Source organism: Enoplosus armatus, chromosome 14 (assembly GCF_043641665.1).
Source record: "Enoplosus armatus isolate fEnoArm2 chromosome 14, fEnoArm2.hap1, whole genome shotgun sequence".
NCBI lineage: Eukaryota > Metazoa > Chordata > Actinopteri > Centrarchiformes > Enoplosidae > Enoplosus > Enoplosus armatus.
In genome coordinates, this window is record NC_092193.1 from 17,181,063 (window position 1) to 17,200,770 (window position 19,708).

The 19,708-nt window shown below is 42.0% G+C and overlaps 2 protein-coding genes across 3 annotated transcripts in view; one reads left to right on the top strand and one right to left on the bottom strand.

Moving 5' to 3' along the window:
* Positions 1-7,145, top strand: LOC139296666 (UAP56-interacting factor-like). Its single transcript, XM_070919137.1, has 9 exons — positions 1-138; positions 309-449; positions 567-730; positions 2,377-2,525; positions 5,057-5,129; positions 5,231-5,286; positions 5,504-5,578; positions 5,804-5,930; positions 6,049-7,145. Exons 1-9 carry the CDS (start codon positions 66-68, stop codon positions 6,148-6,150), a joined length of 960 nt encoding a protein of 319 aa, XP_070775238.1. The 5' UTR covers positions 1-65; the 3' UTR covers positions 6,151-7,145.
* The window catches only part of LOC139296637 (TSC22 domain family protein 2-like), a 21,233-nt gene continuing 8,470 nt past the window's right edge, over positions 6,946-19,708 (bottom strand). Inside the window, exons 2-4 of one of the 2 annotated variants that reach the window (XM_070919102.1) lie at positions 18,444-18,518; positions 9,736-9,787; positions 6,946-8,929 (exon numbers count right to left, since the gene is read on the bottom strand). In XM_070919102.1, the coding sequence (XP_070775203.1) occupies positions 8,564-8,929; positions 9,736-9,787; positions 18,444-18,518 (493 nt within the window). In that variant the 3' untranslated portion in view covers positions 6,946-8,563. The remainder of the gene's footprint in view (positions 8,930-9,735; positions 9,788-18,443; positions 18,519-19,708) is intronic. The other variant, XM_070919103.1, reaches the window with a different exon arrangement.

A 19,708-nucleotide genomic window follows, 5' to 3' on the forward strand; every position in this document is an offset into this window, starting at 1 on the left:
GGCACGGTTGCCAACTATTATTGTATTTGTCGTTGGACTCGGGTTGCGTGTAGTGGTTTTAAAGTATGAACAAAAATGATTTTACAGCAGGTCGGGGGAGAAGACCAGCGGCTCCCGATAAAGTCGACATGTCATTAGGTAAGGTCCTCGATGGCTAACACAAACGTTACTAAAATAGAGTACTAGCTAATGTTAGCTACTAACTGGTGGGAGGTTGCCAGCTAGCTGGCTAGCTAGCTAGCTAAATATATCTCATTTGAGCATTCAGACGCCCTCGTTTATCATTGCTCGTGTGATACATTTAACAGATGACATCATTCGGTTGAACAAAAAAGAACAGCAGTTAAAAAGGAGACAGGCCACTGTGAACCGCCGACCAGTCAAGAAGAAAGGCCGTCTAACCCAAGGAAAGGGAGTTTCGTCCAGGACTGCTGGACCATACCAGAGAGGTGTGTGCTAACGTTTTCTCGTTGTTTATTCGCTCGGTAACGTTAACCTTTGCCTTTCTCTATCGAGACAACTCAGTAACGTTACATGTGTAATGTCGCTAATATTATCTTTACTAGGAGGTGGCGTGCCCCGAGGAGGAGCACCTAAATTAAGAAACAGAAGGGTCCCTCCACCAACGGGTCGACGACGGGGTCAAGGGGTTATTACAGGACTGGCAGCCAGGAGGCCAGCTGCCCTGCTGAAACGAGTCGGCACACTCAACAGAGCTACAGTCAACCAGGTAATGGAGGACATGCTGGAATGCACACCGATACAGGCCCATGTGTCTGGGCACTGATAGAAGCGTCTCTGATATTGGCCTGAAACCCCATTGCAGACTGCTGGCAACATTGGCGTTTATGCACAGATCTTATTGTGGGATCATAACGTTAATGTAATCGAATAAAAAAAGTGAACATTTGTTCAGAATGTAGGAGTCATCGCTAAAATGCAATTGCTGTGTTATAACTTTCTAAAGCGATGTTGGAAACGAGTGTTTCAGTGGGAGTGTATAGACTTACATAGTCCTTGGAACGTACTGGCCACTGAGACAACGTCTTGAATACAAAGAGTAATAAAACATAAAACATGAAAAGACTAATTACACTTAAACTTAATCTTGTGGTGCTGGTATTGCACTGAAGCGTGATTAACTTCTGCAAGACCTTGTAACTGCACTAACTGACAAAAGAGAGACTCAAAAAAGACAGAGCTCAAGTACTTTTCAAAGACCTATGCATCATTATTTTGTTACCTTGGTAACCAGAACCAGTCTTGATTGCCTTTTCTACGAACAAGAACACCAGCAGACTGTACTCCTCCTGCTTTAATGACCTGGATCTGCGTGACCTTCATCATTTTTATTTTTATTCTTATTTTACCTTTTTATATTCTACTTATTTGTTATCGAAACAATAGCACCTTCAGACCACGGCAAATTCCTTGTAATGTATGTTACTTGGCAATAAACAGTTTCTGATTCTGATTCTGATCACGCCCAGAGGCAGCGTTTTCTCCACATCCTGTCGCCTGGCAACAGGCATCAGCATTCGTCGTCTGGTATCCAGGAACGGCTAGCTCACTTCGTTGGCTGCCTCTCATGTTGCCTGCTCCAGACGACCTTAGAAACTTTCTCATTTTGTTTCCCATCATCTCAGGAGGATCTGTTCAAGGCCATTAGGGAATGATGTAATTGGAACTTTGAGCTATCACGACCGCCACAGCATCCTTGGTTGTTTTTTTTCTCTTTTTCTATCAAACTTCAGAGTGATGTCAACCCTCTTGGGGATTCATTGACTTGATTTGACTCTGTCATTCTTATCAAAGTTATCTTTAATTTCTTATTTACAAAGCACATACAAAAATTCAAGTTTCATCTCTTACACACTGAAGTTCTGCAGATATATGCCCGAGCTGATTGGTTGATTAGGTAGTGTTACTCACTGAGCTTACCTGTCTTTTGTAAAGAATTTAATGACTAAGTGACTGTTTCTGTCTCCCGTTACCTTCAGGTTTTTAGTATCAAGCTGCATCACATAGTAATTCAGCCTAATATATTTATTTTTTACTTCAAATGTGAATGGTGATTCTGTTTCCTGTTCAAAAAGTGCCTTTATACAGGTGGCATTTGAAATGGATTTGTTTTGTGAAATCAAGTTTTAATGCTGGTTCTTAAACATGGCAATATAACGGAAGTGAAAAAGTAGATTTCTCATTTTAACTAAACCTACCTACATTGAAATTATGTTTTGCTTTCATTGCTTATGTTACACAGAGCCAGTAGCTAACAATGTTGTCTCTTGCTGTCTATTTGTTGAAGCAGTTCGGTCTCAAAAGTTTTGCCTTTGGTTTTACTGTATCTATCCTCATCTGCACTTCCCTTTTCAGAAAACAAGACAGAAAACAAAGCCCTTCATTCAACGCTCTGAAGCCCAGTACAGGAAACCGGAGGTACAGAGGCGGCCGTACAGGCAGCCCGATCCACAGAGAGGCCAGAATGTGACATCGGTCAGGAGACCATTTCAGCTGCAGCGACGGTGAGAACACCTTTAGAACAACTTGTGTACAGTCCTGCGGTGCACTTGTGCAAATGTATAGTTCTCTCTGAATTAGAGGTTGACCGATAGTGGACTTTTAAGGGCAGATAATAATAATAATAATAATAATAATAATAATAATAATAATAACAATAGTTTGGAGCAGGCTAAAGCTAGTTAATCAGCCGATAAATACAAATTTGGTTTTAGTTTGAACTTTTATGTACATGAGTGATTTAAGTTGCTATTTAATATGGGGGGAAATGATACTGCAGTTGTTTTCTTAAGATTCGAATAATACCTTTCAGAAGGAGTTAAGGTTCCTAAAGTTAGAAACAAATGGTTATCATCACAGAAGCTTTCTGGCCTATATTTGGGGAAAAAGGCAAAAACACTATATAATTCAGCAGACACAACTCAAGTGGCATCAAAGAAGCTACCTTAGTGATCTGATTCATTAGATTCTAAAGTAAATTAGCCCTTTTATCACAGCGACATGAGTCTGAGTTTGTGGTGTTGTCATGCAAGACATGCTTTACCTCTGAAGTGGCCTAGTCGGCTACTTTCACATACGCCGTTTTTAATAAACCAGTTTTTGTCACTCTGAATTATTTAATCATTAGTAAGAGAACATCCTAAAGTGTGATTTGGTTGATTACATGTTTGAAATATGTTTGCGATGCGCTGTTCTGTGGCTTATGACTGGCCAGGATCACTTCTGTTGCACGCCCTGTCACATTGTTAAATGCCACTCTTACAAACGGTAATGTTAGTGTGTGTGTATATATACAGTGGCTTGCAAAAGTATTCAGCCCCCTTGAACTTTTCCACATTTTGTCACGTTACGACCACAAATCTAAATATATTTTATTGGAATTTTATGTGAAAGACCAACACAAAGTGGCACACAATTGTGAAGTAGAAAGAAAATTATACATGATTAAAAAAAAAATTTACAAATAAAAAACTGAAAAGTACGGTGTGCAAAAGTATTCAGCCCCCCTGAGTCAATACTTTGTGGAACCGCCTTTTGCTGCAATTACAGCTGCAAGTCTTTTGGGGTATGTCTCTACCAGCTTTGCACATCGAGAGACTGAAATTTTTGCCCATTCTTCCTTGCAAAACAGCTCAAGCTCAGTCAGATTAGATGGAGAGCGTTTGTGAACGGCAGTTTTCAGATCTTGCCACAGATTCTCGATTGGATTTAGGTCTGGACTTTGACTGGGCCATTCTAACACATGAATATGTTTTGTTTTAAACCATTCCATTGTAGCCCTGGCTTTATGTTTAGGGTCGTTGTCCTGCTGGAAGGTGAACCTCCGCCCCAGTCTCAAGTCTTTTGCAGACTCCAACAGGTTTTCTTCCAAGATTGCCCTGTATTTGGCTCCATCCATCTTCCCATCAACTCTGACCATCTTCCCTGTCCCTGCTGAAGAGAAGCACCCCCAGAGCATGATGCTGCCACCACCATGTTTGACAGTGGGGATGGTGTGTTTAGAGTGATGTGCAGTGTTAGTTTTCCGCCACACATAGCGTTTTGCATTTAGGCCAAAAGGTTCAATTTTGGTCTCATCTGACCAGAGCACCTTCTTCCACGTTTGCTGTGTCTCCCATATGGCTTCTGGCAAACTGCAAACGGGACTTCTTATGGTTTTCTTTTAACAATGGCTTTCTTCTTGCCACTCTTCCATAAAGGCCAGATTTGTGCAGCGCACGACTAATAGTTGTCCTGTGGACAGATTCCCCCACCTGAGCTGTGGATCTCTGCAGTTCGTCGAGAGTCACCATGGGCCTCTTGGCTGCATCTCTGATCAGTGCTCTCCTTGTTCGGCCTGTAAGTTTAGGTGGACGGCCGTGTCTTGGTAGGTTTGCAGTTGTGCCATACAATTTCCATTTCCGGATGATGGATTGAACAGCGCTCCGTGAGATGTTCAAAGCTTGGGAAATCTTTTTATAGCCTAACCCTGCTTTAAACTTCTCCACAACTTTATCCCTGACCTGTCTGGTGTGTTCCTTGGACATCACGATGCTGTTTGCTCCCCAATATTCTCTTAACAAACCTCTGAGGCCGTCACAGAACAGCTGTATTTGTACTCAGATTAGATTACACACAGGTGGACTCTATTTAGTCATTAGGTCAACATTCGATCATTCAGCAATCATCAGGCAACTTCTGAAGGCAATTGGTTACACTCAGAGAAAAGGGGGCTGAATACTTTTGCACACCGTACTTTTCAGTTTTTTATTTGTAAATTTTTTTTTAAATCATATATAATTTTCTTTCTATTTCACAATTGCGTGCCACTTTGTGTTGGTCTTTCACATAAAATTCCAATAAAATATATTTAGATTTGTGGTCGTAACGTGACAAAATGTGGAAAAGTTCAAGGGGGCTGAATACTTTTGCAAGCCACTGTATATATATATATATATATATTTTTTTTTTTTTTTACACTCACAGTACCCTTTGATAGACCTGCACTGAATACACAGATGTATTTCAATACTGTTTTTATGTTGCACTGTTGCAGACCACTGCCACCTGTCCAGCACACTCAGAAGGAAGCACGCCAGGCCACATTTCTTTTCCGCAGAGGACTCAAGGTACGTGATGGTACATGTATAACCTGCTTATCTGGGCATCTATCTCTAGCCTAAATCCAAATGTCAACACACCGCTTTATGTCTGTTGCTCCGTATGACAGGTGCAGGCCCAGGTGCACAAGCCGAATCCTCACACTCCTCCTGTCAGAACTCGCCAGTGAGTATTCTTAGACCTCACAGAGTCTAGTTTGGCTCCAGTTGTTAAAATGCCTAATTGCCTGTATTACTCTGTTGTGTGTGCATGTGTGAAGAAGAGGAAATCGCACTGAGGATAGGAATCATGTGGAGGGGAAAGAAGACCAGCGTTTGCCATTTTAGGCTCAGTCTCCGTTGTGCTTGTGTGACACAAGGCAACTTTTCTGTTTATCCACCAGGTGGCGCACATCAACAACCAGCAGTGGAATCTTGACTGTTTCAATTGACAACCCCACGGCCAGGACTCAGCCTGAGTAAGTATCACAAACCCTGCAGAATCTTTACACACTGCTTTTAGACATCATTTAGGAAATCATCTCCATAAGCACATTTTTCATAGGAACTGGTATAGTGGTGTATTACATTTTATACACAAGAACATTTGGAAATACACATGTTGGTTATGACCTTCACACCAAACATCACATTCAAGACACTTCCAGACAAAAGTGACAGACTTCTGTGTGACGTCTTCGTAGGCCTCCTACTGCTTGGACCCTGCATCCCCCAGCTGCCAGCTCTGTTCCTGTCAAGGTGGAAACGGTGGAGAAGAAAATACCAAAAGGAGTGCCTCTGCAATTTGACATCAACAGCGTTGGGAAACCGGTGAGAGCATGCTACTTAAATAAAATGCACAGATATAGGAAGTGTGTGTAACCCCCCCCTACATTGTCTCAATAAAAGTGTGTTAACATGCCTCCGGTGTGCTTTTCCTTTTCCACAGCAAACATCGATCACCTTGAATGAGCGTTTCCGCATCCTGAAAGATCAGCGCACTGGCGCACCTCAAAGCAGTAAAGGCAGCCGATTTGTTACCGTGGGTTAGCCGGCAAGAAGACGGTGACGAGTAATGCTCAGAATCCCTTTTTTGTCCCGCTCTGACCCACGCTGTGTACTCCACCTTTCTGATGGATGGGACGTGCTGACCCACTGACTGACTTTACTAATGGGAGGGACAGCGACCGTGGGACAAACTGTGAGAACTCAAGAGCGCAAGTGTCAATGGAAAAAGAGTTTAAAAGAAGTCCCCATTCTTTGTCCGTATCATTGTACTGGGCTGTTTGTATTGTGGGTGTCCTCATACGGGACAGGAAAGAGGACATGGAACCGTTGACACTGTTTGGAAAGTATTTATTTTCAGAGAGGACCGCTATGCGTTTGCTAGGATGGCACATATGTTCCTAAACCCCCCTTTTCTGACACTTTTGAGAATTGTTTTGTAATGTTTCCTCAAATAAACAAATTTTTCTTTAAAGATTTGGTTTAGGTTCATATCAGTTTGTAGCACACCGACACTGAAAACCAAACGGTGCCATCCGGCTGCGAATCATAAAGCCGCCACCTCTGTTTATGCTTTTTTGCGAAGTACTTCATGTGTCTGGGAAGTTCACTTGTAACACTGTATCCTGGTGTGGGTGTTGGGTTCATGAATGGTATAAAGAGGATCCATTCAAATTCAACGATTTATGAAGAGCAATTTGAGCCTCCAGAAGTTGGCACGTTTCAGGTCGTTTTTCCACTGAACAATAAAAGGTTTTATAGTTTTAAGACTAGAAAATGTTTTTCAGTGTCTTGTATTAATAAATGTGTTTGTGAAACTTTAACAAAAGAAACAGACATATTTTGGAATCTGAATATTGCTTTTATTTAAATACATTAAAATTTGCAATGTAACAAAACTATTGGCATATGAAATTCAAACACTATTTAAATGAACAAAACATGGCTCACTTCATTTTTCTGTGACTAGTGTCAGTAACACTAGATTATTTTTCTCTCCGTCTGACTCTGCTCTGCATCGTTTTTCCCCATTTACACTGTTCACAGACTATCTTACAATAAGAGTGCTGAATAAAAATGAGGTAAGAAAGTGGTTTGAAGATTACAGATCATGCAGAACATGCTGAACAGCAACAAAATATTTTGTGAAGGAGGAAATAAAAAAAAAAAAAATACATGTGTGCATTTAAAAATAATCAATTTACACAGCTTTGCATCTTTGGTTACAAAGTAGGTTGAATGATTTCACAGCTTTCCCCCCTGGCCCCCTCAGGAAACACATTGAGAAAAAAAACATGGGGGGGGGGCATGGCAATACTAATTCACTTTCAGATAAAACTAGAGACAGAATTGAATCTTCATCAAATGCCTTTTGCAGGCTCACGTTAAGAATTGATGTCAACGGGCGGGTCACCCGTCAAGGCTCTTAATACTTTATACTACACAAAAATGTACATTCATACTGGATCTCGACTCGAGCTATGAATTGGCAATTGCAGAGTAAAATTTGAGTTAGTGTTAAACATTTGTCAGAATTGATTTTTTTTTTTTGCCTACATTTCTTCTTTCTTTTTTTAAACAATTAAATATGAAGCATTGCCCCCAGAGAAGTATGGCCAATCTGTTGAAACACTGTAAAAGAAAAGAGGAAACGAGTCGCTGGGCTACTGTTAAACAGGTGTCATGAAATTGTTCATTTGTGAAAATAGCAGCCCTGTAATAAATAAAACACTTAACAGTAGAACTCAATGCAAGGGTTGGACTTGATGTAAAAGTAACGGCAGCGGTGTGGCGCTCCAAACGACAGACTCTCTCCCACTTCTTACTTTACAACATGAAACAGCAAGGCTAAAAATACCCCCTTTACCCATTCAATTATCTCATTTAAAAAAATAATCGCTCTCTTTTCACAATCACTCCTCGTTTTGTCCCTTATGTGAGGTGAAGCCCCCTCCCCCTTCCACACCCACGGTTTGAGCAGGTTTCAGGCCGGTCCGGCTCGGGCCTGGTCCAAAAGAAGACATCCTGTCCGCGAGCTCCAAGCAGTCAACCACTCTGGGAACTTGGCCAAGATGAAGAACAACCCGCCGACCTTCCCTGACACTCTGCCTCGACACACACTTTCTCTGTCTCTCTGTCTCTCTTGATGATTGCATTAACACTGGAAAGGCCCACAGTACAGATGCATACACACTTACATTTCACAGTCACGCTTGCTTGCTAACTCTCACACACACACACACACACACACACACACACACACACACACACACACACACACACACACACACACACACACACACACACACACAAGCACTGTACTTTGTGGTCAAGCTGGTGGCTAAGAAGACAAAAGTTTTTTTCCTTCTTTTTAATTTCACATACACTAATTGTAATAAGTTGTAGAGAAGATGCTCTTCTTTTTTTTCCTGCCCTAAGCGAAACAGGGCAGATGCACTTCAAGCGGAGGTGACGTTGGGTTGCAGTTGTTGTTGTTGGCCAGGATCGAGCTGGGGCTGACTCTGGAGCTGCTGGGGTTTGGGGTGGTGCTGGAGCTGGGGGTGTGACTGCGGCTGAGGCTGGACTTGAAGCGGAGGCGGGGCCTGTTGCTGAGGCTGGCTGAGTCCTTGCTGGGGGGGCGTGGTGCCGGAGCTGGTGGCCGACTGGGTGGACAGCTGAGACAGCTGCTCGCTGTTGGCCAGAGATTTCAACACGGCGTTCTCCCTCTCCAGCACAGAGTTCCTCTCATACAGCTCCTTGATCTGCTCCTTTAAGACCTCCACCTCTTCACGCACTGCATACATCAGATGGCTTTTCACCAGGTCCTGCAGGAGAGGAGAGCATGGCATGAAATGTGCCACCGGGTCAACAACACATAGGACCTGACAGCAGAGTCACATGGAGGCTGATTTATCATGTTCAGACAAGGACATCAGAGTGAAGCTCAAGGCTACTTTTGTTCATGTATTCATTCTAGCCGTGTGTTCATTGTGTGTTTATGCTTAAAGGCAAAGACAAACAGAAACAGTTCTGTAAGTTGAGATGAAATGAAAAAATTCCCTTTTAGATCACATCCCTGGTCATATTGTGCACTTATCTAACAATATATGCCAAAAGAAAGTACAGAAAATCTATTTCTTTGTACTCTTATTACCAGAATCCAATGATATTTTCTTCCTGCAAAACAAAATATGACGTGTGCTCACATAAGCTTGAACTAACCAATTTCAACCAATAATATCATGACATCCACCCAGCAATCAATCTTCAACTTTTAGCGGACCAGAGCTAACATTCATCAGTTAGCTAGATATCTAGCAACAGCATGGTATGTTGGTACTGACACGCCCACTTTTCAATGTTCAAATCAAATTCCTCCCAACGTTATGTCCCGCCTGCCTGTCCTTTAAAAACATGAAAATAAGTCAAGACAGGCATGAGAGCTGGATGTCGGAGCTACCAAGAATATAAAGAAGAAATGTCAACCCACATGACTTGAATTCAGCACCATAATACAGTAGATTATGGCCCCTGATGTCTTTCCATGTAACTGAAGACCTACTTCATTCATTTTTAATTAAAAAGTGAGACTAAATTTCATTGTATGGTCAACGGTAAATGGATTACTCACCATTGCCTGTTCAATTTTATTATCGATGGCAGCAACATTGGTTCCCGAGGCCCTGTGAAAAAGAAAAGACATATAAAGTTGTGTTACAATTCTACTCTCCCTGTCTTTGTCTGCTTTTCACGCAAATGAACAAGAACCTTGACAGGAAACACAATGAATGAATTAAAAAAACCCAAACCTGGGAAAAACAGACAAGACACTGGTGCTCAGTAAATCAAACCACCTGCCATCAGCCCGCCACAGGAATCTAGGACAGATCATATAAATGAACCTGTCACCACGCGTGGTCACACCATGTATGTTATAACTCCAATCTAGGTCAGGTCACTGAGGTTACAGGAGAAATGAAGAGAGGCGTGGCTGCAGGCAACACAGCTGGCCAGGTTTAGTGCAAATAAATGCATCATTTTGTGAAACTGCCATATTCGGTGTAGGTGTGCTAATGTCTCCAACGACTGCCAGCAATCCCAACGGCTAGAAACACCCGTGAAATATTGGAATTAACAACCGCATATATCCTCAGACCAGCTATGAATGTGTAGCTACATTTCTCACCATTGAGGAACCAGAGCAGAGAAGATGATAGCGTTTTTAAACTGTACTTTTGCTTTAGAAATCATTACAAAGGCTGGTAGCTTTAGGCGCAGTTCTCTGCGGGAAGCCTCCCGTTACCTGCGGCGTGTCCGACAGGAGAGCAGCGGCTCGCAGGCAGCGCGCCGGCTCGGGTCCCGGCTCGGGTCCCCGGGGCAGCACGGCGGTTTGTAGGAAAACGTGCACGGCATGGCGCTGACTGCTGCTGAAGCTACCGCGGCGGAAAGCACCGGAGGCCGTTCAGTGGGGCAACTGTGACCACATTTAGGGTGATGAAACATGAACCGACGGGTGGAGAAGTCAGGGAGACTGACAGGAGGCGGAGAGACATCTGACATCTCTGCTCCGCCCGCCTCATGACCGGTAACATGGGGGGGGGGGGGGCACTCCTGCCATTATCACAGTGAACTTAGTTCACGAACATTTCATTAAATCAAATGTATTCTTACATCTTTATGTTAAATCCATCTTTATACGTGAGGGATACTTACATTTAATTAATCAATTAAATTAATCAACTTGTCTCTTTATTGATTGATTTCCACTATGAGATCCAAACTGCTGTGAGACAAATGTTACACAGTTTTTGTCTCCGTTAGTTTAGTAAGACTAAACTAAACTTATAATTACAGGGATCCAACCGGGCCGAACAGCAGGCAGCCAGGCTTATTCAGGGCTGCAAAGCACCAACAACAAGACCAGCAGTCTTTCAGTTTCTGGTGCTAATGTTTAGCAGCCACCTGTGGACCAGGATTGGCGCATTTGCTTTCTAACATTTGCTAATTAGCGCGTAGCACTAAACATAAAGCACCTGAGAAAATGACATTTTCCATCCAATAATTGTCTCCTACGTTGCCATCCCTCGAGCCCCGCCTCTAGCATCTGCCCATATTAGTAGTAGTGCGCATGCGCCGACGTGCATGCAGCCTGTTACAGTCGCTCCTGTTTGTTTTCGTCTTTTTCTTACTTTTTCTCCTTTATTTCTTTATTTAACTCAGAACTTTTTTACTGTAAATGTGTATATTTTGTATTTTGTATTTCTTATTTTTATATTTTGTACAAACTTTTAGTTCTAAATTATGCTACTTTCTACTCTTGAATGGGAGCACCGGTACTGTACAATTTCCCCCCGGGGATCAATAAAGTATTTCTGATTCTGATTCTGATTCTGATATTAACTTATAACAGACATATCCATATTGACACATACAAGCACAACTAACAAGAAACTGCAGTGCAGAAATGCCAAATGTGTGTTTTAGGTCATTTAAAACAGCGTCACCATTAAACAGTTTCTCCACCAGAGGGCACTGACAAGTCAAAGGTCTCAGTACATATCTTGGTCAAAACTCAAATTAACAAATTTAAGGAATCCTCATCGAAATGATTGTTTAAAAAAAATAAGCATAACAGAAAAAAGAATAATAAAGAACATCAGCCGATATACCAGTATCAGGATTTTTTAACTCTCAAATATTTGATCGGCCTATTGATTATTTGACCTCAAGAAATTCTGTATTGGTCGGGCTTTAATAGGAATCCTAAATGTAGTTTACACGTGCAACAAAGGGTGGTGGAAAAGCATCAGCTTGTTTTAAAGAATTAGAGGACCAATACCAGACATCAGGTTGACTATAGACTCCCCCTGAGGACATGATGTTCTGCTCCTCAACACCATCCAGTTCATGTGTGCGAGGCCAGCGGAAGCACTCAGTAGATTGTTATCAGCAGGCTGGACCGGGGGAAGGAATGTCCCCCCCATACCTCTGCTGCTATGAAACGCTGTCACTCACACCCCCTTGTCCTACACTGCTTCCTTTGATCTCAGATACGACAATGTCTTACATGAGCTACATGCAAGTACACCGCACAATGAACAAAGCAGACTTAGTGTTGTACGTGTTGACTTAGATACGCATGGTGTCATTCGGCCTACACAGGCAGACACACACCCACCACTTCGTAGAATAAATTACAAACAAGAATGCACAATTCAGCTGTCAGTACGCACTCATTAGTGTCTCCTTCTCCCCCTCATAGAGACCCCCCCACGAGTGGTTACATAACCAAAAACACTGCATCAACCTCAGCTTCACCCTGTACCAAATGTGTGTTTAATTTAAGACGAGGCGTCGCACACACACAGGCTCTCCTATAGTTTTCCTCCCAAGCAGGAGTTTTCAATAGGCCTGTGCCCGGAGGAATCTCTCACTCTATAAAGTACAGTCCCTGAATGGACTCTCTGGGCTACACCCTTGTTGCTTCACCCGTGGCTTCAGACAGTACAGACAAAAACATGCTCTACCGTAGTAGAATCGCACTCTGTAGCAGTACAACATATTGTGCTCAGTGTTTCATGCAAATGTTGTATATTCAGTGCAGGCCTGAGTTACTATTAAGTTATGGCCCGATTTTAGCCTACTTTTTAAGAGGTCAATTCACACTTCTAACCCCTTTCCCAAACTGTTGTTGTTTTTAACTTCTGTAGAGACACAGCTGTGTAAAGATGGACACATTTTGGCATGAACTCCTTTTTAGACCAACCAAGCACAGGAAATAAGAGACGGCATTGTAAGCTGCTGCAAGTTCACAACAAATCAAAAGGAAAATCAAGATGCACTTTGGCTGCGTTGTCTTAATGCAAATGCTCCATACTTATTTGTTATTATTATGTAATTTGAATTGTTGTCATTGTGTGCAAGAGTGCACATTGTGAGAGAATGCAGTACCGCAGATCAAGAATTACAACGCCACGCATTGTGTGTGAGCTGAATGTTTGGCTTTGAGCATCAAGACGGACTCTCCTACTAATGATCCACACTCAGATGTTGGGGATATTCAGCAACGTCTGTCTGGTTTACATGACTTAACTATCGATGGGAGCTGGAAAGACGAACAAAAAGTAAACAAAGACAGAGGCGAGACATGGGGAAACTTAAGAATGAGTGCAGTTGTTAAGACGTTGTAAAGGCAGCTGTTCTGGAGACAAGAGTTGTGAGAGTGTTTTTGCAGGTTGATAACAAAGGACAGACACTCCCTGGATTATAGGAGAAACAGACCAAAGCTGCAATTTCGGGGGAAAAATGTACATCTGGGGAGGGAAGTTTGTGCCCAAACTTCACGTGAGCAGTGAAAAATGGCCATTATGATTTCCCAGAATGCAATTTTATCAGATTCTGTCTGACCAAAAAGATATCCCTTTACTCTAACAAACAACTAATGAATTACCAAAACTGTTGCAGATTAATTTTCTGCCAGTCTCACCTAATCATTTCAGCTCTTTTATCATCTAAGCTTGACACCAGTACTGTGTACTGTACCCTTGTCCTAATGACTGTGAATGACCTCACCGCCATTAAAAAAGTGAGTATGAAGCATTTTCTCTTGCGGTATTCCTCCAGCTGGCTTCATTGGACTGACAGCACTGAGATCAAACCAGGGATTGAAAGGAGGGGAAAACTCAAAACACCCATGTGTACCGTCACTGGGTCATGTGACAAGCTAGGGATGGGTTTGTAACTACGGAGACAGGAAAACATCAACAAGACTAGTTCTCAAAGTGACTTTACAGATTTTCACAGTGCCCAGAGCCAAAACTCAGATGATAAACTGTAGTTCTGCTTCCTGGAGTCAAAGTGGGTAAAGCTGCTTTTGTTAAGTCATGATGGTTTGGGCAGCTACTCTTCACTTCAGCTGCAAATGCACTAGTTACATTGAAGCAGGCAGGACTAACAATCAAGTCAAAACCATATTAGGACACCATCTGCTGCCCCAAGTAGAACTTCCAAGAAATACTGGCACGGGGGGGGGGGTTGGAAACTGTTGAGTAGTGGAGTGAGTATTGTTTTGGGGCTCAAGAGCGAGTGTGCCTTGTTAAAGCACCGCTCCTGACACACATGATCTTGTTTAAGCCTCTGGATCTCATGTCAAAGCCAAGAACTTGTTTGAGCGCCTGACTTCAACACAAAACATGTTGAATGCACGGTAAAGCCTCCTCCCTCTGTTTTTCCAGCGTTACAAAGCAAACAGTTAATACTGATGTAAGTAAGGTCAAGCCCCGGAGGGCTAAGGGCTGTGATGAAACAGAATGCTAATGAAGGTTTGAACTTTCTCTGCCGCTGATTATGCAAGCAACGCCTCTGTAAACTTCACCTTCTACATTAACAGGAATGATGTTTCTAAGCTCCGGGTAGAGTTTGGCGGTTCCCCATACAGTGTTAGCTGTAAAATATGAATGTCCATTAGAGGCAGAAAGGTTTACACTCACACGGGCCGTGGGCAAGTGGAGCAGTGAGGGTGAATAACTCATCTGAACATCGAATAGTTGTCATTCCTCGCCTCCGGCACATTTAAGAGCAGTAGATTTCTGTCAGCAACGCAGTAAAAACAAAGCTACGTCTATTTTACTCGGCCTGAGACATGATAAGACAAGTTCAAAGCTTAAGAGGCGACGCCTGATCATATGCCCAAGGACAGCAGGTGCACAAGTCAATCTTACCTAGACACTTGTGACGCACAAAAACCTCTACTTTTTAAGGGTCAAATTCTGGTCTTAATTAATCTAGACTTTATTTTTCTATCCAAGAATGTGGCTTTGTAATGCAGACGTGCGGGACCAGCTGACAGTAAAATCAACACCAAAAGTAGACGTCTTTTTTTCACGCTGCGGCATATATTTACTTTCACTTAATTCAAGACCTGACAACTTCCACTGTGAATGTTATGTCATACCACACAGCTGTGCATCATTCATCTAAATTTCAATTTTGAAAACAAAATTCTCAAAATCACACACCATTTGGCTACTCACTGAAATACTGTCAATCTTTGGATCAAATTTGGAGTTGAGTAATTTTGCATATTTTTTAAACAAGACTAAGAGTCTATGACCACGCTAGCAGCTTTGTGAGGCTGTACTTTGAGCTAAATACTAACATTAGCATGCTCATAGCGGCACCAGAGGAAAAGTCAGGGGATCACCCAAATCAGTAGGATTCTTCCGCTGGGAACCATGACTGTCTGTACAAAATTTCAACGCAATCCATCAGATAGTTGTTTAGATATTTCACTCTGGACCAGAGGTGTGGATCGGCCGACAAACGGACTTATTACGGCCTACTGAATCTATTTTTTCATTTTGATTGTTTTAACTCTTGGATGAAGATGTTTGTGGAGCAGAAGATGAATCATGATAATGACAGTAACAACTCAAGCAACTCCAGTGAAGTTCCAGTAACTTCAGTGCTTGGATCCTTAAATATCAGCACATACATGTACATTTTGCTTAAAGTTCAAAAATGCTGTAGAATGGGGAAAGTTTTATATACTGTAAGATTTTCTTTTTCAGAAAAAAATATAACGCCAAGAATGATCAGGAGGAAAGGGGGAAAAAAGGAGAGACAGAAGAGGATGACACACTACAAAAGGTCCTCTGCCAGGACCATGTGCCAAGTGAGCCACGAGGATGCCCATATGGGGGACTCTTATTTTGACAACGCAGTCTTCTGCAATGCATCTGACATAGTTCTACTGTGCAGCTGGTGAGGCTTCAAATACACATTACAAGTTGCAGCAGTCAAATAACTTTGGGAAGTATAGATGAGACAGAAACATTTAACATGAGTATATTAAACAAATGTTTTCTTCACAAACATACATTACCATACATGTCATTTTCTCTACATTGTAGGAGAGGTGTCAACATATAGATGGCAGCTGATGACAATGACATCATTTCCATATAGGGACTTAAATAACTACATTATGGTAAAAAAGCATCGGTCAGAAATTTAAAGTCAGTGTCTTCTTCTGGGTCACATATATTTTAACACATTTTCACGACCTATTCTATGACTTCATCTGGTTTGCCTCGGACATGATCCCAAATAAACCTGACTGATTAAGGGTCAATACGGAAGGCCATCGCCAAGATCTACCAAACACAGAGTCTCAAACAAAGCCCTGGTTATCTGTGCTTCCATGGAAACAAAAGTAGCCCTTGGCAGAACAGTGTATCCACAACAGCACCACTCATATAAAAAAAAAAAAAAGAAGTGCAGCATGGGACTCGTAACACTATTTTGCTGCCTTCCGTTGAGAATGGAAATCACCTTCAATTGGGCAAATGGAGAAGGGAAAACATTCAAAGTGAACAAAATACTACACACAACATCTGTGTAGATAATGACATTACGATGTTGATGTACCTGTTTGCATCTATAAACCAAGGCAGTTGAGGCAGCAAATGGACTGAAATTATTTTGTGTGTATATGTGTGTGTGTGTGTGTGTGTGTGTGTGGTCCCTTGGTGGCTGGTGACAGTGTGTCAGCTGTATATTTCTCTAAAAACAGTTTCATTTCCTGTCACTCAGATATGGTTTCATGTGCTTCCCTTTTGCATTTTTGTAAACGGCATCATAGAAGTGTTGAAGGCAGGGGCAGAGTCTTCGCGTGTCATCAAGTGTCTCTTTGAGTCCACACACTACAGTGTCATTTATCAACAGAATAGCTCAATGATGACTTCAAACTGTAGCTGCGAGTAAAAGTCATTAGACAGAGACACAGTGGAGGCTGTTATTTAAATCCAGATAGCATGCACACACTCTTCAGCCTCTTTGATTCACGTGAAAGCTGAAAGCAACAAGTTGAGGATGTTAAAGATTTCTTTTTCCAACAATAGTCTTATTGTCATAGGTTCGGCCATTTTCTATAAAGCATGAAAACAACATTTTACTGAACTAATGACCTTCTGGGATGTTGGGATGGTGAAATTACAATGGAGTCTAATACTGCAAGCGACACGAGCAGTCAGATGGTCAGACATCTTGTAAACAAAACTTGTTTACTGACCGGGAAGTGGAATTCACATGAACGATAAAATCATTAGCAATCGTGCCTGTTCGAAATGTCTATTGGACTGCAACGCTACTTCCTGCTTCAACTCTACACTGGATAATTAGGAGGGGTATTTTGGGTCCTTTTGCTCCGTTTTCACTGCCAGATCGATTAGATAATTGGGTTTAGAGCTGAAACGATTGGTCAATGAATCAATTTAAAAATTTAACCGGCAGCTATTTTGATGATAGATGGAATGCTTGAGTCATTTGTCACTCAAACACTCAACCCATTCTCTGGTTCTGTTTTACCTCAAACGATACTGGATTTTTGGGGCCAATGTTGATTTCGATATTTTAGGGTTTAAATGATCTCATAACAATATAACGGCCGATACTCATTTTTCTAAAGCATAAACAAGCAATCTTAATACTGGTCCCTTAGGTTTGGTTGTTTTTTCAAAAAATTGTGACCAAGATAGATACTGAGCGGGACATTTTACAGTGTAAAAACAACTTGTTGTTTCTAAATGACTTCAAACATAGTTTTGCATTTCTGTGCTGCAATTTCTTTGTTACTTATTGGCCAACATATAAACCTATACCGATATATATTAGCTAATATCAGCCAATACATGGGCCTGAGCGATTTATCGATCTATTTTAAGTTTTATATCACTGTAAACGGAATACCTTTGGGTTTCGGACTGTTGGTCGTAAAAAACAGGACATTTATAAACTCCACCTTGGATTGCAGGAAACTGTGACGCACATGTTTCAATACTTCCTGACATTGTATAGACTAAATGATTAATCGATTAATTAAGAAAATATTTCTCAGATGAACTGATAAAAAGAACCACTAGTTGCAGCTGTAATTCGGTTACAATCTTTTCACTGTTTAACTGTCTGACTCCTCAGAGCTGCTCCAAGATCTCAGCAAGTAAGCTGGTGCATAAGACAATAGAGACGGTGGCCAAACTTGTGAAAATAAGACCCAGGCAGTGAACAAGCCAGAAGGTTTAAGTGACACAGACAATATTTACTGTTACAGAGAGAGAGAGTCAAAGACAGCACCAGAGGCAGAAGTTGAGAGAAAATTACAGAGAGAGAGACAGAGATGTTGTTTTGAAGTCTATTGGCCAATCCTGCGCTTGCTGCCAGGCTTTGTTTCCAAACTCAATCCATGCACGTGGAGAAAGCAAAGCTCACTGCTGCTGAACACTGCACACATGTTGTTACACAGGCCTGTCCAGTCCAATCCAATCCAGTAAAGTACTGTACCTATCACAGTGGGCCTTTGAGTCCCTTAATCTGCTGCCAGACTGGAAGGCCTGGTAGAAAGCCTTGGAGGGGTTCCTGTGTCAACCACATTCAGGGAAAGAGAGAAGAGAGAGATATGGAAGAGTTGAAACAGTGAAAGCAGACTAAAGTTTGATTCCTAGAAATGTTTTGCTGCGCAACTTTATTCCCCTTCCCTCGTCTCGTGCGGTTAACTTGGCTGGAGAAAAGGCTCTTAGATTTCAATAAATCGTATGGGACATTCAAACGGAGCAAAGCACAGGGGCTGGGGCTGGACCTAAGCACAGGAATGTACAGTATGTTCACAGGTGGAGACAGCTTCATAAACTTTAGGAGCCTCCCTCAGGCCATTCACCTACCGTACGTTCACCATCACTCATGCTTACGTTGTTTTCCTCACAATCTGAAAAAACTTAATAAAAAATGGTTTTCAGCCAAGAAACTGGAATCATTCCCTGTTGGAAACTGTGTTGAGAGGTTATTAGTTCATTCAAGCTGAAATTTGTTGACCTTTTTTGGTTCAAATATTGAATTTAGCTTTAACATTACCTCTTACATACCTGGTGCTTAGCTACAAGTACACCGTGTTCTATGCCAAGGGATGTATGGTCGGGAAGAGGAAAGGAAATCCCCACACACACACACACACACTTAATCTACTCCAGGCTCGTGCCTTTCAAAGCTAACTGCTTCTCTCCTGCATTCACACAAATGTAAATGCACACTGACATCAGCACATGCATATGCACATGCAGGCAGAGTTACAACACACACACACACACACACACACACACACACACACACACACACACACACACACACACACACACACACACACACACACACACACACACACACACGTGTGTGAATATTATAGCAGCCAAGGTTCTTTTCCTAGAAATCTCTGGCACAAACTCCCTTTGTCACATTACCTCATGACTAAACACTCTCACAAACCTCCTCCTATGCCTCTGCTTAATTTTACTTTGGGGCAACGGCGAAAGAAAAAAACTCCACACACACACACCTCCACAGAAAACCTGTTTTTCACAGCTAAAACTCAGAGCTCAGAGCTCTGTACAAGCCAGCCATCGGGTCAATCATCGAGGTCCGATGGCTCGAAGTCCAGCGACCTCTTCATGAATGAGGTAAGAACTGGAGGAGTCATCATTCCGTTTTCAAGTAGCAAACACTCGGCTCTCAATGGCTCTCTTTGTAACTCTGAAATGTAACATGTCAATATCCAT